The sequence below is a fragment of the Bradysia coprophila genome, chromosome X (genome assembly GCF_014529535.1).
Source record: "Bradysia coprophila strain Holo2 chromosome X, BU_Bcop_v1, whole genome shotgun sequence".
NCBI lineage: Eukaryota > Metazoa > Arthropoda > Insecta > Diptera > Sciaridae > Bradysia > Bradysia coprophila.
The window spans coordinates 318,526-341,569 of record NC_050737.1 but is presented as its reverse complement, the minus strand read 5'-3'; the positions used below and the strand labels follow the sequence as shown (position 1 = coordinate 341,569).

General features: G+C 34.9%; 1 protein-coding gene and 1 long non-coding RNA gene across 2 annotated transcripts; one reads left to right on the top strand and one right to left on the bottom strand.

Annotated features, from left to right (window-relative positions):
* Positions 1–633: 633 nt before the first annotated feature.
* Positions 634–21,694, bottom strand: LOC119085714. Its single transcript, XR_005089339.1, has 3 exons — positions 21,684–21,694; positions 16,152–16,162; positions 634–690 (listed from the first exon to the last, which is right to left on the bottom strand). It is a non-coding gene; the product is annotated as an uncharacterized LOC119085714 (long non-coding RNA).
* Positions 775–3,355, top strand: LOC119085712 (cytochrome P450 4d1-like). Its single transcript, XM_037196162.1, has 9 exons — positions 775–954; positions 1,019–1,125; positions 1,430–1,520; positions 1,581–1,606; positions 1,686–1,915; positions 1,971–2,271; positions 2,325–2,562; positions 2,942–3,115; positions 3,176–3,355. The coding sequence occupies exons 1-9, from the start codon at positions 801–803 to the stop codon at positions 3,346–3,348; spliced, it is 1,494 nt and encodes a 497-aa protein (XP_037052057.1). The 5' UTR covers positions 775–800; the 3' UTR covers positions 3,349–3,355.
* Positions 21,695–23,044: the final 1,350 nt, after the last annotated feature.

Below are 23,044 nucleotides of genomic sequence, written 5' to 3'. Positions count from 1 at the left end.
ACACACACACAAAACACGATGTTATATGGCATTGTATGGAAACTTCCGGAAGTCCTACCTCCCAATAGTTATTTGGATCACAAGGGACGAAAGTAAAGAAATTCAACCATGTGCGAGAGTTGCTGCCCGCGCCGAAGGCATGTATTATATATCGACTGATAATCGGTAAATATCGACTGATAACACTAGACAACAGAGGCATTGTGATGTAGTGTAATTGGTAAATATCGACTGATAATCGGAAATGTCGACTAATAATTAACTAATCTATTCAGCATAAATTTGCTTCAGCTGTTTTTCAGCTGATCCACACATACAATCAAAACTGGTTTTCCTTGTTCATACGGTTGAAGCTGCTACACGCACGCGCATGATAGTGGTAAAACCGTATAAAGACGTATAAACGGTTGTGATTGTTTGCATGGATCAGCTGAAACACAGCTGAAGCTAATTTATGCTGAAAATTGACTGCCTTTGACTGTATCGTTTGATATTTGTCGATAAAACATTCGATTGAAATTGGATCGATTATTTGGAAATTTTATCATCTATTTATTGATGATATTTTTCAGTGAACATGCCTATCTATGAGCACACGTAGAGCGAAACAGCTGGTGTAACAACTGGTTGGAACTTAAAAAAAGCAATCGAATACATCCATTTCTTGCTAACAAAATTGAGTTAAGTGTACTGAAAACACCTGAAATAATACAGTAGGTCTATTTTGAAGGTGATGTGTCTAGACAAGAATTTATTAGAATCTGAATTCGTAGAGTAGTTTTACGTTTTATAGTGCAAACATGTTGCTACTAATTTCGATTTTAATTGGACTGTTGATTTTATACATGAGCCAAATTAATTATCGAAAAATCTATTTATCCTTAAAATTACCTGGACCACTTCCACTACCATTCATTGGAAATGCCACACATTTTGTTAACAAATCGTCAGCAGGTTAGTGGACACTTTCGCGAAACATTTTCAGGCAGATGATTATGATTATCAATTTTATTAACAGAAATTTGGGTAGCTTTCGAAAAAATGTTTAGTCAATATGGAGACGTTTTAAGAATCTGGGCTGCTTCTGAATTACTAGTTTTATTGTCGAACCCACGAGATATTGAGGTGAGTGGACACTCCTCGAAAATTAATCGATTAATTAAGCGTTATTACCTCAACAACACTGCTAATGAAATTTCTTGATTGGTACCCACTACCCCTACTCATAAATTCACTTCGGCACCATTTCCATTAAACGCACTTACGTTTACCACATAAATCCAACGTTATTAAGGAACATCTTTTAAGACAATTTTGAGTTGGTCACAGTCGGTGGCACCCTGCAAAACCATATCATTTCACTGGTTATTTCAGAATCTAACATAAATCATCACTTTTACTACCCAAAACAACTGCTCCTATATTTCAGGTTGTACTAACAAGTACTAAATTCATTGAAAAATCCGAGAAATACAGATTTTTGAAGCCATGGCTAAACGAAGGGTTGTTGCTCAGTTCAGGTATAGCTAATATTAGACTAAACATATTTAGATTAACAGGTTTCATTGCTACTAATATAGGTTCCAAGTGGCATCAAAGGCGCAAAGTATGTATTAAGAACGCTGACGGCGGCGTAATTTAAAAAAAAAAATCTAATTTGTGTGGATCCTTTTTCCTCCGAACAGATCTTAACTCCTTCATTCCACTTTAAAGCTCTGGAGGAGTATGTCAAAATATTCGATCGGCACAGTTCTGTTTTTGTCGACATGTTATCCCAATATAAAACCACTGACAAAGTAGAATTGCTTCCGATGATTGAGCTATGTACGCTGGATATTATCTGTGAAGCAGCAATGGGAATCGAAATGAATTCTCAACGGCAGGCCAATTCGGAGTATGTTAGAGCAGTTAACACGTAACTATTTTTCAGCTGCCTTTTTCCTTTGCTGCAAATTCATCTTATTTTCCAGGATTTGTCACATCATCATCAAACGTATTAGTAGTATCCTTATTTGCTTTGACACAGTATTTCGATTCACTGCAATGTATAAACAACAAACAAATGCCTTAAAAGTACTTCATGGATTCACGGAAAGAGTTATTCAAGAACGACGACAAAAGTTTGTGGCACAAAGCAGCACCGACACAGTTGACAAGAAATTTACACAAACTACTAAAACTTTTTTGGACATTCTACTTCAAGGAGAGATCGACGGTAAACCGTTAAGCAATTTGGACATACGAGAAGAAGTTGACACTTTCATGTTCGAGGTTTGATGGACTGTGCAAATGAAATCAGCTGTTTGTTAATTCAAATTTTCTAGGGTCAAGACACAACCAGTTCAGCACTCTTATTTTGCTTTTTCTCGCTGGCCAGGTATCCTGAAATTCAACAGAAATGTTTTCAAGAAATCCGAAACGTGTTAGGAGATAATCGTTCAGCGGCGACGTGTAACGATTTGAATAATTTGCGGTATTTAGATTTGGTCATCAAAGAAACGCTTCGACTGTATCCATCCGTTCCACTTATAGGCAGATTGTTAAGTGAAGAGCTGACCATAGGTACTTTTTGAATTGTTCAATATGTGTCATGCAACAATGACGTCTAGACGCCCTCATTAATCAACACAGTTTGGTTATGTGCATTGAAAACTTGTACCTCGTCATTTTCAAGAAGATCGAATAGCCTAACGTATTCATCGGGAGAGTTGTTGATTGACTTAGAAATTCAAATAAGTATGATGGTTTGCGGAGTGTCCCGAAAGTGTGTTCTTTCGATAGTATGTCAAAAGACTTTAGGTGATTGTTAAAAGTCTTGCGACAATTGAAACTCTTAAGCCGAAGAGACCATAGGAGGAGAAGTGAAAAAATCATTGAAAGATGGGAACGTCATTATTGCATGACCTCTTAGATAGACTTCGAGCTTAGCGATTCTTTTTAGGCAATTGCATATACCCAAAGGGTACGAATTTAGGATTTTCTCCCGTAATATTGGGTCGTAATCCAGAGTTATTCCAGAACCCACAAGAATTTCGCCCGGAACGTTTTCTGGAAGATACAATCAACGAAAAGTATACTTTTTCATATCTACCCTTCTCGGCTGGACCAAGAAATTGTAATTTTGTTTTTAAATGATTTCCGGACTGCTTTTCCAATGTTTTTCTTTCGGTTTCAGGTATAGGACAGAAATTTGCAATTTTAGAATTAAAAGCAGTATTGTCAAAAGTTTTGAGTTATTTTGAAATTTCATTGGCAGAAGACAGCCTGTCAGACCCGGTATTAATTGGGGAATTGATCACAACTGCATTAAATCCAATTAATTACCATTTTAAGCAAAGAAAGCATTAAATAAATTTGACTAAATTCAGCATGTTTTGTTTTCATTACAATCTGTCTAAAAATCATTTAATTGGCTTCGCCTCGAACCATTTACCATTTCTCGAACATAAAATGCCCTTTACAGTTCTTGTCACATAAAATACTATAATTACAACGACTTACTCGTCGCCGTCATTGCTTCAACTGTCCTATATTTGAACCTACCCAACGTTCCCTAATCGAAACTTCTCTAAAGACTACCGTTTCGGCCCGCTAGTTTCAATGATCTAGACACCTGAAACCGCTAGTCCGTGGTGCGTTGATTTTTTCATATGTACAAATCGAGATGCTACTCCGACATTTGTTCAAAAATTTCCACAGTGAGAAGCTGTCTTAAAATTGTATCGATTTCAGTGAATGATTGTTTTCTTGCAGAAACATAAATTAGTTAGTGAAGCACCTGAAATAATAAAATAAAAAGATTTTGAAGGTGAGGCTCACCTGGTGAGCTGAACATTTTATTTAAAGCTTGCATTGCACAGACATGCCGCTAATAATATTTTATTTAATCGAGCTGTTGAGTCAATATGAAATATGGAGACGAATTGTCATTCTGGGCTGGTTCCGTATTAGTCATTTCATTGTCGAGCCCATCAGATATTGAGGTGAGAGGTAAACTGAAATTGAAGTTCGTATCATCAAATAATCAAAAACATAAGGAAACTAATTAAACGCCCGTTACTGCTGCAGAAAATTGATATTTTTCACGGTAGGAAAACCAGGCAGAAGCAGTTCATTTTTCGATTGTCAACCTAATGCACTGTATGAAAATGAACTCAAATGAATACTGACATAAGGTCAATTGATTTTATTCACAAAATATAATAAAGCTACTAGATAATTCAGGTCCCTAGTCACATAAAGCGCTACTGTCTGGTTTTACTATGTCATGTATTTTTATGAATTTTAAATTTGTAGGACAAAGTCGGGCAGGACCAGTCGGGGTTTTTTCTTCTGACAAATGGGTTTTCAAAATTAGGTCGGCTTGAACTTCGAAAAAAATATTTTCGGCAAACTAGGCCGGATCGTGATTTCAAAAAATATGGCTAGCACACCTCTAAATAACACAGAGCAAATGGTTGGAAACTTTACTCACTCAATCACAGTGTCAACGTTTCGATCACGACGAGTAAAGTTTATTTTACTCTACCGTGTTTCGATATGTTTTCTATATTTCTCTCAGTTTATCCGACTATGGAAACAAACGAACGGAGGAACGAACGAATTTGATTGTTTCTTGATGCATATGGATTGGTCTAAGTTTTTCTATGAATAAAATGGTATAAATTTTCGACTTTCAGCTCGGATTTATTACTTTACTTTTGAAGAAATAATAGTACATTAAGGTACCGGTGAAGATACCGAGAATTAATACTCTTCTGTATATTACACAAACACGAGTGTAAAGAGTGTACGTGTAATAATACAGAAGAGTATTCGTTTGTGGTATATGCACTGGTATCTTATTAGTATATTACTTCCGAGGTTCCAAGTTGTGTATTTGATAAGTGGGGTGTTACAGCCCGACCCGAAGGGGAGGGCTGTATTCCCCACTTGTCAAATAACAACTTGGAACCTCGTAAGTACAATGCTTTACGTGATTAGGCAATGTAAATGAAAATGAAACATGCCGTAACACGTAAAATGTTTTATTGTATTGGCGCAAACGATCAACTTATCGACATATTAATGTAGAACATATTTACCTAGATAAATAATAATGACGTCATATCAATGGAATAATTGAGAGAAATAATGTTTGGTATAATACTCCGAAAAACAGTGTTTAATGTCGATATATACACGCCAATGCAATAATAATAAATTATTTTCTTACCGTAACCAATATTGCAATATTAAAAGATAAGGACAAAATAAAAGCGGTGAATGCAATAAGAATTCACCTGGCTTTTGGTGTATTACATTTCTGCGCATTTGGACTTTAATAACGGCAAAACGAAACAATAGAAAAGTAGTTTTAAAGCTCAAAACTTTTCGTTGATTTTCTTTGTCTTTTGTTATTGTCATAATTGAAAATATAGCTGACAAATAGCGACTTGCGGTTGATGTTATATTTTTATGCATTGCAGTCTCTAATTGCATTGAATATTCCAAGTAAATTACCATTACTGTGGATTGCTATGCTTCAGCCGGATAAGAAATTGCTATTTTCGGTGATAAGTTATCATTTCGTTGCACTACTGCAGAATTATCTTTTATGGTTAATGCTATTCGAACGATCGTTCCCGGTAAAAATTTTCTTTTGATGATTTTTTGCAGATTAGTATTCATTCCGTGGGCGAATTACCACTCAATGTAACATGTATATTCTACGCATTTCATAACTATCAATTGCGTCTCACAGACTTGTCTATTTGCCTATGAATCGGACGTTTTGCAGATTAATTCATGATCATTAGTTGCAAAGCATTCTTAACCTAATTGTTTCATTGTAATTCCCAAGAAATACAACAACCGAACGAACTATGTATGAACAGAAATGAATCGGAAAATGCAATTACGTCGAGAGATCTGTGTGTGCAGTAATTGCAAACACAGTAATGCAATGAACAACTATAGATGTGTCGACACGCTTAAGAGATATTCAATCTCCTTGTTTTCCAGGTATCGAAGTGAATTGGGACGTTCAATGCCTTTACTTCCTGTTTGACTTTCTCCATTAACTTCAGCAATAAATTATAACAAATATTGTTGGATATTCTATGAATCTTTAACTTATTTATTTATCAACGGCAATACAGCTTACTGATAATTATGGTAGAGATAGAGGTAGATAGAAACATAAAAGTACAAAATTAAAATAAAGGCAAAAGTTCATCTTAACATCTTAACTTGTTACAGACGGCTGTCATCTGTCATCGACAACGACAGCGATAAAAAATGACAAGCTCTGACTGATGAGGTCTTATATAGCAAAAAGCATGTTCAAAACAAATGAAGTAAAAGATTTCTGAAAGTCAATCTATGTAAATCTTCGATGAAATGAAGACTTCATTAGTAATAGTTTGAACAGTAAAACTGTTAATATGCTTGTCGTCTGTGACAGGTTAAAAGATTTCTATGTGCCGAATAAACACCAGCTGATCTACTCACTCACCCTTCTTGTATGATAAACAATCAAAACACATTCTTAACAATGTGTTTACATCAATCATACGTGTGATAACGGCAGAGTAAAATAAACCAGGCAATAGCAGTTCATTTTTGGAACGTCAAGTAAGGGACCTAATGCACTGATGAGCACTGACATAAATTGAAAAATTTTATTCGCAAAAAAGATAGGGTTACCAGATTATTCAGGCCCCAAGTTAAATCAAGCGCTACTGCCTGGCAAACTTTACTCTGCCGTGGTGTGACTTTTCCATATTTTTGACATTAACGTAGAAATTCACTGTGTGCAGGCGTTGTCTTTGAATTGTTTACAACACAAAGTGTTTTGTTTGTACAACAACTGGTCTTATTCAGCTTGAGCTTGTGCTTACTCGGCACATAGAAATCTTTTCAGAATTGTATAAACGTTAAGCGTATCGTCATTAAGTCACTTCGTTTGCTTAAAGTAGTGATTGATAATAAATCTTTTATTTCGTTAATTGAAACTATTTTTTTGAGATTAAGGCTTGATTTCCACTTACCAAAAAAGTATTTCGTGTAAGAGAAAAAATTGATTTTTTTTTCTTTGTTTACTTGACAGCTTGTTCTCTCATGAAGCACTTTTTGTTGAGTGGAAACCATACTTAAGAGTAATAAAAAAACAAGATAATCAAACAATTCCTATGCCAGAGATCATGAGCTAATCAGATGGCATAACTTGCGGTAGATGACAAGAGAAAAATTTACTGCTATTTCACATGGTCTATAAAACGACACCAGCCAATATCGCTCATTTTTGACGTCGTTGTTGATATATTGCATCTAAAACGTTTCCATTTCCATGGGCAATGCCGTTATGACAAAAAAGCAAATTTAAATAGTGTCAATCAGCAAAGGAATAGCGAACCAAATTTCAACTTAACGTCAATTGCAATATTTGCATAAAAATATAACATCAACCGCAAGTCGCTATTTGTCAGCTATATTTTCAATTATGACAATAACAAAAGACAAAGAAAATCAACGAAAAGTTTTGAGCTTTAAAACTACTTTTCTATTGTTTCGTTTTGCCGTTATTAAAGTCCAAATGCGCGGAAATGTAATACACCAAAAGCCAGGTGAATTCTTATTGCATTCACCGCTTTTATTTTGTCCTTATCTTTTAATATTGCAATATTGGTTACGGTAGGAAAATAATTTATTATTATTGCATTGGCGTGTATATATCGACATTAAACACTGTTTTTCGGAGTATTATACCAAACATTATTTCTCTCAATTATTCCATTGATATGACGTCATTATTATTTATCTAGGTAAATATGTTCTACATTAATATGTCGATAAGTTGATCGTTTGCGCCAATACAATAAAACATTTTACGTGTTACGGCATGTTTCATTTTCATTTACATTGCCTAATCACGTAAAGCATTGTACTTACGAGGTTCCAAGTTGTTATTTGACAAGTGGGGAATACAGCCCTCCCCTTCGGGTCGGGCTGTAACACCCCACTTATCAAATACACAACTTGGAACCTCGGAAGTAATATACTAATAAGATACCAGTGCATATACCACAAACGAATACTCTTCTGTATTATTACACGTACACTCTTTACACTCGTGTTTGTGTAATATACAGAAGAGTATTAATTCTCGGTATCTTCACCGGTACCTTAATGTACTATTATTTCTTCAAAAGTAAAGTAATAAATCCGAGCTGAAAGTCGAAAATTTATACCATTTTATTCATAGAAAAACTTAGACCAATCCATATGCATCAAGAAACAATCAAATTCGTTCGTTCCTCCGTTCGTTTGTTTCCATAGTCGGATAAACTGAGAGAAATATAGAAAACATATCGAAACACGGTAGAGTAAAATAAACTTTACTCGTCGTGATCGAAACGTTGACACTGTGATTGAGTGAGTAAAGTTTCCAACCATTTGCTCTGTGTTATTTAGAGGTGTGCTAGCCATATTTTTTGAAATCACGATCCGGCCTAGTTTGCCGAAAATATTTTTTTCGAAGTTCAAGCCGACCTAATTTTGAAAACCCATTTGTCAGAAGAAAAAACCCCGACTGGTCCTGCCCGACTTTGTCCTACAAATTAAAAATTCATAAAAATACATGACATAGTAAAACCAGACAGTAGCGCTTTATGTGACTAGGGACCTGAATGATCTAGTAGCTTTATTATATTTTGTGAACAAACTCTGACTTATTTAAGCCTGTTCAAAACAAATGAAGTAAAAGATTTCTGAAATCAATCTATGAAAATCTTTGATCAAATGAAGTAATAGATCAGATAGTAAAACTGTTATGTTTACCGTCTGTGTTTATTAGGGCGAGACTTTCTTGTTAGATACAAATTCAGAAATCCATCATAGCCGCAATAATTAGTCATTCATTCATTCAAACGTCCAAGTCGTACCAGCCAGTATCTTTGACATTTGAAAGTTCAATTTTGATTTATTAGAAGGCAAACTTCATACGTGAAATTAATTGACCAATTAGATTTTGCTAACACACACAAACTCCATCCAGTTTGTTGCCTTTAATAATACCAACAACATACATATTGAACTTTTCCGAAGCAAAAATCGCCACACAACATTCTAGCTTGTTGTATACATCATCGTCCTACCAGTGAATATAAAGTTTTGAAAACCTTTTCAACACCTACCAACACAATAACCAAATTTCCGGCAATTAGGCAATTTTAAACATTGTTTGGTGAAACACAAAGCCGCTACTTTGTACCTTCTTAGTAATGTGTGAACTTAATTATCTAACTGGGTCTTTGTTTTTTATTCGTATTTTCGATGCACATCTGAAACGATATTTTTCAATTACAATTAAAATGTGCTCCAATTACGCTTTAGAAATATTTTAAACCGAACGACCACACGATTGAATTTTAGAGTCAGCAAAGTTTTAGTACACTCGGTACATAGAACTGTTTATGTACATTGTATCTCGGTGTGGTAAACTAAGCTTCATCACATCTATCCTGAAGATAAAGTTTAATTTTATTCACAACGGTAAGACATTATCTCCCATTCTTGAATAAAAGAGGATAAATGAGTGTAATTGCTTTTTGTGTATCGACAACTCGTCTTCGGCACGCATCAATTAATTTCACGCAGAATTTCGTTCTTTTCTTGTACAGTTGTCAGTAAAAATTTTGAAAACTTTATCGGGCATTTCAGATAAGGATTACGCTCGCCCAGGCGCCAATTGTGACACGACATTGGGGTTGGGATGTCTCAGTTGCTCAATGATACTAGGCTTCCACAATAATGTTTTGGGTTCGATTCCCGACAAAAATTGTGTGTGGCTTTATATTTTGGTTATTTTGGTGTGTTGCGACAATGTACACACTGAATGACTCGTATGCCGTAACTCATATATGACGAATTTATGTAAATATGTCTAGCCTACATTGAGGCGATATATTAATACATACAGTTTTTGCATATTTTGAGTAGAGGTGAGCGCCGGCGCCAGTAACGCCGATCGCCGCCGAAAATGTCACTAAAAAGTCAGCCGCCGCCGGTCGATATTTTAAGTCGTTCAGCTTATCGCGCCGCCGCCGTTAAAGACAAAACACTGCGCCGCCGCTGCGCCGCCGGTTTATTTTTTCTTCATTTTTCGGCGCAAAGTAGAGGTAATTAGGAATGAATTCGTTTCACCAAATACGAGAAAAAAAAATTTAATCAAAAAACAACAGAATTTTGAATAAAAAAAATTGAGTAAGTATCTTGTGAAAAATAGACTCGTGTGAAACGTAAACTCCTTCGTTGATAAAAAGAGAAAATATTATTTTGGTAGTTCTATATCAACAACCAATAACGTCAGCAAGTGGTTTTACAGTGGCTCAAATTTTACTGTCACATTTTTCAATTTTCTTCTTGCTTGACCATGGAAAAGCTTGAAACTAGTGCAGGTTTCGAAAAATCTGCCAAAATAAGTTTGAGTTTCGGCTGGTATGTAGCTGATTGGAAAATCTAGACTTCTCGGATGCTTTATGTACGGTATGCATTTTGAGAACTTGAAATTAGTGGAATTTTGATGACAACAAAATGATTTAAAAAAAGGGCTCCTGAGATATTAGTTTCATTGAGAATGTCTTGGACAGCTTTTGTTAAAACTAGAAATTGAATACTCAGCACTTGTCTTCAAATGAAATACTATAAATCTAGAGTGAATGGAAAAAACTTTTCCGAAAAATACTTGCAATTCGCTATATAGCGCCGTTTTTGGCGCCGAAATGCGCCGCCGCCGCCGGTCAAATATTGTTTTGCGCTGACCGGCGCACACCTCTAATTTTGAGGCGTTGTTCGGAAGTCATGTAAAGCCAGCGGTCCAGACTGATCTTGCTATTGCCTGTAAAAGACTGTAAGGGGTTATCCGTAAATGACGTCCACTTTATGGAGAAACGCAACAGAAAACTATATCATCATCCATGCTACCTTTTACCCAACTTAAATGATAGGAATACGGTCGCATTCGATCAATCAATCAAATTACCAAAAAGAATTGTTCGATTTCGCTATCTTTTGATATTGAGAGACAATCTAATCATCAAACCATTAAACCCAAGTCTAATCTCAGTATAATTGTTATATTGTACTGATACGGACGTTTTCCATAAATTTCCGTAAATACACGATATATCTTGTATTAGTCTGTCTATACCGCGTTCCTGATAGAATTCTCCGAATTCAATCAAAATCAAAACTTCTATTCATCAAATCCTGTCAGGTAATTTTCGAATGAAATCCCCAAATCCCAAAACTTTTCTAATTGAAATAAACCTTTTGCCGAACTATCATTTTCATCATTGATCTTTGAAATATGTGTGCTAGCTGGACACTAGCTGACGGCAAAATATTAAAATGATTGGGAAAAATGACGAGGGAGCTGTAAAATTGCAAAGAAATATCAGATGAACGACTTATTTACGTTTAGATGGATATGTGCTGTGCTGCATGCTTAATAAAAGAAAGCAATTAAACGGAAGGAATTTCCGTCGTGACACCTTAAAGGAATTCTTAAAAAAAAAATTATTTAATTAAAATAGGGCGGATCGATTTTAATAACTTGCAAATCCAGCCCTTTTTATAGGTTTGTTCCCAATAACTGTAAATCCGAACTTTGACAACAAGACGACGACGATTTCATCCACATACCTGAACCAGGTTAACCTAAACGTCAACAACTTGCTTTGTGAATTTTTCGTTAAAATTTTCGTCAACCTAAAAGTTGAGGTTAAGTTGAGGCCTTCTGTGGATGAAATTTGACATTTCGAAATGACCTTGAAACAAACCTATAGAAAAGAGACGTAATTTGAAGTTTTTATTATTTATACAAAGTGTCAAGTAAGCGAAGAGCTAAACGGCGTAAGTGGACTGGATGGAGGCTTCAATTTTATCGATTATTTTGAATAGTATGGGAGCAGCAGCACCCTGTCATATTCACAGTAGAAAGAAAATTCGTAGTTTCAGTTGTGTGGTAGGTAGACAAAAATTGACGGAATTCAAAAAAGCCTGGATTGTTTTCGGGAAAACAAGTTTATTGAATTTTCCTAGATTTTCATTCATAAATTTCACTAATTTTCCAACAATTTTATAAGAGAAATTCGGAAAAATGAAGGAAAATTCGGAAAAATTAAGGAAAATTCGGGTAGATTTAGAAAAATATGGCAAATTACAAGCTCCAAAGTAAAACTAGATGTTAAAATTGATCCATCCTGTTAAGCCCAATCGATAATCAATTTGATATGAACGCTTTTGTAATTAATTTTGCATGACTTACTCAAACATTTATTTTCAATCAGAGAAACGTACACATCCAATACATAGAATTTATGCCCACTTTAAATATATATAAGATACACGCATTATGTAGAGAAATGACAGAGTAAATTGAATTACACAAAGTTTCAATTCATTTTCAACTTGTTGGAACGGTCTCATTATGAAAAAAAGGAAAAAGTTTATGAAAAGTAATATGCAAATTTTCCATTTTCTGTACGGATTAGATTAACATTTTTATTTTTAAATTCATCTCTTTTTGGTGTGTATATATACTATAGAGGAGAGGAGGCAAAAGTTAAAGAAAATATAAATATTTTACGGTTCAGATAACAATTATTTTCGTAGCAAAAACGTAATTTATATGATTGGAATTTTTTAATATGCCGTGTTTATGTTTCGTAGGCACTTTGTTTGCTTTTTTATTGGTAATGTCTTCGACTTCGATGTATTTTCTTTTTTTTCGTTAAATAAATTCAATTTTTCCGAGAAGCATAGGCGCGTGCTATGAATTTATTATGAAGGGGTTTCGTCTTTTCTTCGGAAATATTTATTATTGTGAAAGCCCAATTTTGCAACTTCTTACTTTTCATAAAAAAAATTTGTGTAAGCAGATTCATCGTCATCATCCTTGTTTTTCAATACATATATACTGCGAAGAGGAAAAAAAATTGGAAGCCACACATAAAATTGCTATAAAATCGAAAAAGGGTTTGATGTCCAGCTATTTCACATAAAATAAAATAAAAAAAATCACAGTCGGAGGAAATTACAGCCAACGAAACAAATTATTTTCCACATCACTCACCTATTTTACCACACACACTAAACTGAATTACCCTTTCCAATTGTCCCAGTTCATCGGGATATATTTTTTTACCGAATCCTAATTCACATTTTACCGCTATTTATAAAGTGGCGTAAAAATCGTAAATTAAGGTTAGCATCGTATAATGTGCGTTTATGTAACTACGGGACGGAATTGAACTGTTTCTTGCCTGTTTTTAATAACGTAATGAATTAGATTATTGCACGTAGTTGTAGAGTGCGAAAAAAAACTTTATCGCGCTAGAGCGATAAATTTTTTCGCACTCTAAAATGCTGAGAGTAGAAACTCTAATGTATTTAGACTAAACTATGTTTTATAAGACATTAATTGATTTTTCTTGAGCCAGCAATCGTGAACATGTTTATTAACGACAGAACATTTTATTGACTCTATGTGGGACGTTCATTGAAATACCCAACAAAACCTCTCTCACATAGGCCAGTGTCGCAATCCTGAGACTTTATTGCAAATGTTAACAACAACAAAGTCAGGTAACATGTCCGCCATTCTAGTATAAAGTAAAGACTAGTCTCCTTACATCGTGAATATTTTTGTCACTGCCTGTTGAGACATGGCAGATGCTTACTGATTTTGAACAGTGGCCAGGCAATATGGTTTTTGTGTCATATGTTTCCGTGTTTTGGCATAGAAACAGTTCATTCCGTCCCGGAATTGCATAAAACCTTGTATGCAACACATTCTTTTTGCATAAATAACTAATATACACCCGAGAGAATTTATTACATATTTTGTCAATGATATTAAAATGTAATGTCATATTTTTTTCGGTGTTCTCTCTCTCTCTCTATCTGTGTCAAAGGTCTGATAATAATATATAATATAAAATGCTGTCGCTTTTGTTTCGTGGATGAAGGGAATCAGAAGTAATAGCTAACATAAATATTTGCATATCGTAATTTTAGAAAATGTTCCATTATTGTGTTGATTTTTTATTTATTTATTTTTTTAGAGCGATATTGTATTGTAATGGCAAGTGAAGGAGTGTATTTATCATCTATGGGGGGTAGAACCGATGAATTTTGGTTAATGTCTACGTTATTATTCAGAGCTCCCACACGATTTGAAAAATAACCGTAAGTTCGCTGAAAATTCAAAATTGAAGAGCATGCCCTCGCGTGAACATAGTGGGTATGACCACGGCTGAGTAAAACCAAGCAGGAGCTGTTCATTTTTTGAGTGACAAAAAACTGTATGAAAATGAACTCAAATGAACACTGACAGAAGTCCAATAGATTTTATTATTATTTTATTATTGTTCTTAGTCAAATGAAGCACTACTGCCGAGGGGTCACCGACTAGTTTTCGAAGTAGCAAATTTTTGCGATTTTTTGGGATTTATGGTTTAGTCGAAGCCTAAAATGGCGGCCACTGTTCCCTAGGGAATCAAAAAATCTTCCATATCCGAGTAAATCCCAAAATAAATCCCTATAAATCTCAATAAATCCCAATAAATTTCAATAAATCTGATAAATCTTGAAGAGTGCGGGACCCCTCGACTACTGCCTGGTTTTGCTCTGCCATAGCATGACCAAAGTCCAATCTAATTAACGCAGCGTTAAATCGTCCCTTGTTGAAATTTTATTTTCTGGTTTATTGCCTGTCCCTGGGAAATGGATCATTTTCGCGGAGGGTAGATAGTTTTGTAGTTTTGTAAACGGTCCCTTTTTGTATGCGGTCAGGCTATAAAATCCTTTACTTTATTAAAATTATAATCTGAGTGTTTGCTGTCGGCATGAAACCATCTGTGCTTGGGAAAGGGATGTATAATGCAAGGTTCTGAAAGAACAGGTTAAGGCACCGACGAAGGCGGGTGACACACACATTTTGACACATTTTGTTGAACACACTCATTACAGATTGTTTGAAATGTCAATCTGTAATGAGTCTGTTCAATAAAAAGCATCTATTTGTCAAAATTTGTGTGTTACCGCCTTCGTGATCAACTCAGATGTGTCTTAACCTGTTCTTTCAGAACCATGGTATAATGTGACATTTACACTAAAAAAAACCCAGCTGAAAAATATGAATTTTGAAAATTAAGGAGAATATGTGAAAATTCAAGAAAATGCCCAAAAAATAGTCTTTGCTATGTAGTCCCCAATGATTGATAACGACGAGTAGTTTGCATTATATAAAGATAGCTAAACGCCTCAAACGCCTCACGATAAACCCAAACAACTAACCAAACTCTGTCTTTTCTTGTAAAATGTTCACCTTTAACTGGATGAATAAAATTTTATTTTCATTTTACGCATATCAAACAGCACATTGAAAACATTTAAGGTCGAACTGCAAATATTTACATTAAAAAGAGCAACAAATATTTATCTGTTAGTATTAACAACCCCCGACCCTGGGGGCCTCAGAATACCTGGCAAATTTAACTCGTCTATCAGTTTGCTTTTTATTTAATTTTAAATTAAAAACCAGATGTTGAAAACAATTGAACCGAAACTCTGCTCATTTAAAACATAAAACAGTCAACCACAAACGCCATTGTAAAATATAAAATGAAGTTGTGGTAGACGTGGAACTCTGAGATCGATAACTCTAATCATAATTTTATAAATAATGACCAGAAATTTATTGTGTGTATGCAACATCAAAGAAGAGTTAAGGTACGACGCGACATACCCAAGTAATGACTCTGACAATGCTGTAGGATCAGCAAATTAAAATAAAATAATTTCCTTGACTGAAAACTTTGCAGACACGTAGGCGTGGGTATATAAAAGACACTATCTGAACTAGTTCCCAATTCGCATATCGTGTTACTATTTCAGTCCCGAATTGGCTATGCACCTTTAGAAGGCGTATTATAATCTGTTATCGACAGCAACAAGCGCTGAACTCTATCAGGTAATGTGAGAATATTTAGCTCAAAAGAAAAAGAAGAAAGGAATGGGATAATTATACTATCGATGCTTGATGTACGCGAAAGGATAAACAGTTTTCCGGAAATTGTTACGCTCAAAAATATGAGCATTCAAACGAAAATTTCACCTAGTTCGTCACTGATACATTTTAATGGTAATGTACGGTTACTCGAATTTTAAATAGAAAAACAAAGATTTACATATTTTAGAAATGAATTTTGATGACAGTAACTTACCATTTTAGGTGACGCCAACACATAATTTATTTACTGAATTAAGAGCGAGAGAAAGAGAGAGAAAAGTAGAGAAATAGTGAGGAGAAAAAGTAGACATATGAAACGAACGAAAAAAAATTAATGGAGGAGTGACATGAAACAAATTTCTATAAAAACGTATAAAAGGAAAGGAATAATTAATTGGGGGACATTCACATCTTCATCGAGAAAAATGTTGAGCTAAGTACAGAGAATCGCGATAAGAAAATTCCACAAATTTTCCTTAGAGGGATTCTTTTGAAAAACAGCCTATCGAAATCGGGCATGTTTTCTAGTGGAACTTTTTATAGGTACCTAGAAAGGTCTTCGACCCTAGAAGCCAAAACCACTCTCAAAAAAATTCTTCGAAGCTTTTGTGACTGGTGAAAGGTGATCAAAAACCGAAAACTTGCACTTTTCTTACCAACATTTCTCCAGGTACACGAGCCGAATTTATTATCGTGTGAGGTGTCACCACTAGAAGCGTCCTATGAAACTATACAACAATATAACAAAATAAAAGCCCAGCTTCCTTTTACGAATTGTGTTTCATATTTTGAAAATTTTGGTATTAACATTTTGTGAACGGAAAATCTTTCGAAGTCAGATGTAGAATTTTAAGGTCTGTTTCAGTCGATTCCATGGACCAATTTTATTTTTACAATTAGATGTCCGAAACAACTTAATTTGAAACGCATGTGAGAAGACGAGACCAAACCAAAGAAAGTAACAAAAACTTATAGAAGGTGAATCCCAAATAAAAAACGCGAGATCATCAGCTGGTCAAGGTTCTGCGGCAGTATGACATCAAAGGTGATAAGCACATAGAATAAAAGCTACTGACCATACCTATCAAGAAAAAAAATTGTCACAGATTTATTTAAAAGGTTATGACCACTGTAACACGATAGTAATATTTTCAGCTGCCTAACAAAATGGCCGCCAGCCGCCATATTGGATTTTAGTAAAAATGTAATAACTCTGTAAAAATAATACTTAGAGAGGTGCTGTCACGATGGAAGTGATTGGTTATGTCTTAGGTGTGTTTCGGGCATCTCATTTATGGACATCTATATATATAACTCTATACAGCTATACTGAGCCATATGTAGGTTAGGAGGAGTGATTTTTAAATTTTTTCGAGTTCTCGAACGGGAGGGGTCTGGAAAAAAATTTGTCTCCCCAAAATTACGAAACAGGAAAGCAATTGTTTAAAAAAAATGTGACAGAACCGGCGGTACAAAACAAAAAGGAAGTTCCAATCCACCCTATAAATGTGTTACAAGTCGCGGAAGCCATAAACAATTAAGAATTTAATTGATTTTCGTAGAGGCTAGAACAAAATTCAATTTATTCGTTGTATGTACGTACATTCACGATGAACGCAGACTGCACACAGCTAGAAATTTGTTGAATTGATTTGAATTGCTTAAAACTCACTTATTAACGTGGTACGGAGCTACGTATATTACATGCGATAATATCGCATTGCGATATACATCACTCACATATTATAGAGAGGAGATGATCTGATCAAGGAACGAAATGTGTATATAATAAGGTTGTCACTGAAGTTAAATTCAACAAATTAATTACATCGGCAATTACATTAGATTGATAGAAATGACAGCAATTCAAAGAAATTGGAACAAAATGCCGTGATTTCAATGTATTTAGTATGGGGAATATAAGAAACGTCATATCTTGCGATGCTTAACTCCTCACCACATAGCCGCTATTAGTTTTCCTCAGATCAACCATAACCTAATTCATACAATTGATCTTTTTGTTTGAACCTTCGGGTAAAGTGAGTGGAATGAATGACCACTGTTCCTGAACTAGTTCCACATTATCTCCCGTACTCAAATTACGATTTGTCCATTTAATTACATAGATCTGCGTTTCATTGCAGTTAGGATCGTAAAGGTGTTCAAATGCTCCCTTTTTTACATTCGCCAAGTAGTCATTGGCAACATCTTCCGAAATTAACGAATCTTCAATCAATAAATTCAATCGATATCGCTTTAACTATAACAAATTGTCGAATTGTTCGGTTGTTAGCCAAAAATATTACCACAACTTACTCAATTAGAGATAGGATGTCAATCGATAATGCCTCCTGCTTAGACAGTATAATTCAGAGTAAATAATTCAGTAATTCGGTAGAAAATTGCTCAAAACCTACCGTGTTTCAAAACTCAATTCCGAATATGTAAACCCGACCAATTCTACAACAGAGCATCTGCAAAATTTAATTAAAACTCCACCAACCAGCACCACCGTCGACTCAAAACATAAAGTGACAAATTTAAAGTCATACATCTTAAAAGGATCGTATGTTCAAAAGCTTATACCCTGATGTGAACATTCTTGAAACCATTTTCATTAATTACAATTATGTGCAAAAGCAAATGGAAAAATAAAGCCCGTATCTTCCAAAAACACAGTTGAGTTTATACTACTTGCCATCCACACATATACATACATACACTGAGCGAGAGTAAACTTAAACTAAATTTTTAAACTACATTCGTTAAGCCCGTGCCCCCTATCCGCACCGCCTCATCCTCCTCCGCATCATTCCGCACATGAAAATACTTAGTTGCTTGCGATACTTTATACATCAGTGCGATAATGAAACTTTAATGTTATATCTCCGTTTTTATTGTCCCACCATACAACTTCCACTTTTCAACGATAAAACCAGAAGATTTTCGTATATAGTCACATTCAGATTGTAATGGAAACGAGAGCCAATTGTATAAAAGTTACAATATATTTTAACATGAAAATGAAAGAAACGATAGGTATTTGGTACAACTCTTGTTTCCATCCATCCATCCATCCACCCATATAATATACACATTTTGTGTTATAACGTGTACACACGGCGAGGTGCGTATTATAATAGCGACGGTTTTGGTTGTATGGAAAATAATAAACTTGGAATCGTAAATTCCACTTTTATGGCAAAAATATGATGTATTTTACGATTTTGCTGTTTGGTTTATCTTCTCGAATCAAATGGTTTATTATGTAGGTGGGTTTGTCATTGACTGAACGGCGGTTATCATCTATACATTTTAATATATCAAATATTGGATGGCAATGCGGTGATCCAGCGAGTAACTTGTCGCAAAACTTCCGGTAATTAGACAAATTTATTGGACGTGGATTTTATGGTGAATTTTGATATTTATGTGTGTGGTTGAAGGGTACGGGTGTAACCCTATAGCTAAAAAGAAACTTTCCGAAAACATTTTACAGTTCGGTTAGTCATCAATTTGACTTTTTGGTGTCTAAGAAGGTTAGATTTACTTTGAAACTTTTCATCTAATGGTTCAGGATTTATTGTAAAGTTAAAGTTTCACAATCGATTAGGTGAGAAACGTGAATACCCAATTGGTATTTACGGTCGAGTTGAGTCGGTATGATAAACTGTATGAAGGTCAATGAATACCGCGCTATGCCGGTGCTGTCCCGTTATAACGTTAGCGTTTACACTCTTTGTTTCCTCAAAAAAAGATAGCGAGGAATTTGGTTACTGTTTCAACGGTAGTAGAGTTTTACTCGCATTCCTATCATCATTTCGAAATGAATTTTTAAGTAAGAATAATAGAACTCTGTTGAAAAGGTTGCAGGAAGACTAAGAAAAAGTAGAGCAAAGTCGATACTCCTTTATGTAGCTACACATAGCAACGCTAAAGAGACCGAATAAAAAAAAAATTCTGTTGGTTACGTTGGTTACTGTCAAGCTTGCCAGGAGAACAGAATAACGGTTAGAATTAGATCTCTTTCGCGTTACTACTTACAGCATGAATTTACTTCAGCTCTTTCTCAGCTGATCCACACATACACTCAAAATTGTTTGAATGGTTGAAGTTGAAAGCAGCTGTTACACGCACGCACGACGTGGAAGTCGTAAATTCGTGTAAAGACGTAAGAACAGTTTTGATTGCTTGTGAGGATCAGGTGAAAAACAGCTGAAGCAAATTCGTGCCGGAATTTCACTGCCTCTAACTGTAATACATAATGAAAACAAACTCCTCAGATGCGGGCATGGAAATAATGCGGTATCCTGGTAACATAGTTAACTGGAAACTTTTTTCATAAAAATTTGGTTAGAAGTTAGGCCCTTGCAGAACAAACCCACTGAGAAATGTATGACCGGGAAGTCAGTTTAAAGCAATAGCTACGCTATATTCTCCAACATCGCAGAATCCTTGCAATAGCAGCTTGTAATCGTAACGAGTAACGGAACATCCCTAAATGAACTTCTAGTCAACACAATGAAACAAAAACATCAAAGAACCATACAGAGAATTTTTTTAGTGAAAATTTCAAGCCTTTTCACATTCATAAATCATGAGCTCCGAACAGCGAAATAAAATATTCTTTTGTTGTTCCTTCGTGGAAAACAAAAGCCAGCTGATAAAGTAATACGCCATAAAGCAACACAAAACTGTATATATTACGTTACGGCATCATACCGTTCAAATGTAAAGTTTAATTCATTCATACATTCAATTGTTCATTCAAATTTAAAGCTCAATTACGGTGCGAATTCAACAATATTTACCAGCTGATTAATGGAGTACATTTCGTTAATGTTCATTCGCATAAAACATGAACGGTTTTTATTTTTCGTTTTCTGAGAAAGCTGATACTGAAACAATCTTTTTAAATTAAATAATCGGCTTCAGATTTATGATTATAGTCGAAAACAAACGCGCCGACACTAAATCGATGCCGAAATAAATTTTTTGTAATTACTATAGCATTAGATCACTATTACAATTTACCGAGCGTGAACAAGAAGATCCTTGATTTAGCTGATAAAAAAGCACGACCATCAAGGAAAATATGTGCGCCTGAATCAGATTGCAAATTTGTTTTGATGTCAGCCGAATAAAAAATGAAAGGAAAAGAGACCCGTACGAAGTTTGTATATTATTGTTAATAAAGATCATATGTATATGTGATAGTAGATTAGGTCCGTGGGTCCAAGTATTTTGACGAGTTGGGACGTTAAAGCCCGACCCGAATGGGACGTACTGTGCTTTACGTGAATAGAAAATGTAAATGTATATTTCGTATGAGCAAAGCGCCATTTACATTGCCAGATCACGTAATAGTATATCGGGCTGTAATACCCCACTTATCAAATACACAACTTGGAACCTCGTAAGTACAATGCTTTACGAGATTAGGCAATGTAAATGAAAATGAAACATGCCGTAACACGTAATAGTACATTACTTACCAATAGGGCAAATGATGGAAATGGTACTTCTTGTGTAAAATTTACCGACATTATTCAAAAAATTGAGGTAAAGTTTTGCCTACGTAAAGTAAACTTTATCTCACGTTTTTGAATAGAAGAATTCAACGCACACAACGAATTTTGCAAGTTACATACAGCTTGCTTTATACCAGGGCAGATATTCGTAAATTTGTTAAAGAGGATTTTCAAAAAGAAAATCCTCTGAGGGTTTTCTATGATTTTGAGATTATTTTCTTTACAGTTTTTGCTGGATTTTCAAGGATTTCCTTCAATTTACAAGAATCTTCTTTTGAGTTGTGATAAGTTTCCTGGATTTCCAAGAATTTTGTTTCTACTTTTCTGAGGATTTTATGTTGTAATATGGTTTTAAAGGTTCAAATTTTTTTTATGTTACGAAGGCTATCATCTGTTATCGATAATTGTCTCAGGAACAAAAGGAAAGTTTTGACTGATGCGGACGTATATATAGCAAAAAGCATGTTCAAAGAAACGAAGTAAAAGATTTGAAATCAATCTCAAAAAACCTAGATCACATGAAGTAGTAGATCCGATTCACTGACTCCTATGTAGAAAATCGAAAAATACGACCTGATTCATAAAAAAAAACTGTGAATTGCATAGCCGTTGATGCCGATCCCTTCTACAATAAGCCCTTCTACAATAGCACACAGGTGTCATAATTAAATTTTCGCCTATCTCGTAATTTCCCATACAAAGTTGGAATCCTAATTGTTTATGTCTATGTGCTTATGGGATATGTAGAGGTAGAGATTCACTTGTGAATCTTCTTTCTATGCAATTTTTCGTCCATAACTCTGAACCCACTCGACTTATTTATGATAGAGTATTCGCGGACTCACCTGAAGTAGCTGCCAAAGTAGTGGCCGAATTCGTAAAAGGGAAAAGTTTGTTTTTTGGAAGTACTTGTGAAGGTTGTTTTTACAATCGTAGTAGTAAACCTACAAAACCCACGAAATTCGTAAAAAGTCTAAAAATTTACACTTCTTGCATGAAAAGTCATCAGGGGCCGTCCATAAATTACGTAACGCAAGTAGGAGAAGGATCCTATAGGGTCATATATTTAGGAAAAGTGTCAGATATTTTGTGTGCCAAGGGAAAGGTCTGGAAAACGATTATTCCCTTGACTGTAAGTCAGGGTCTTATGCCGGAAAATGCCCTATAATGTTTGTCCCAAAGGTTGTAGGAACTGTTATGAAAAACGGAATTGTTTGTCCCAATATTTTGCTTGTAAACACGATAACTTGAGTAATTCACGCCGTAAGTGCGGTCGAAATTCAAAATCTTTCTGACGCAGGTCTTCCTAACGCAGCGTCATTTTATACAAGGAAGCGTTGTAATGTATTTTTCTGTTCACTTTTTCATTGACTCGTTCACTTGAAATTCAAATTTTAGGCGTGAATTATCAACTCATTACTAATTTTATTTTTTTAATCTACGCAGAATTGAATTC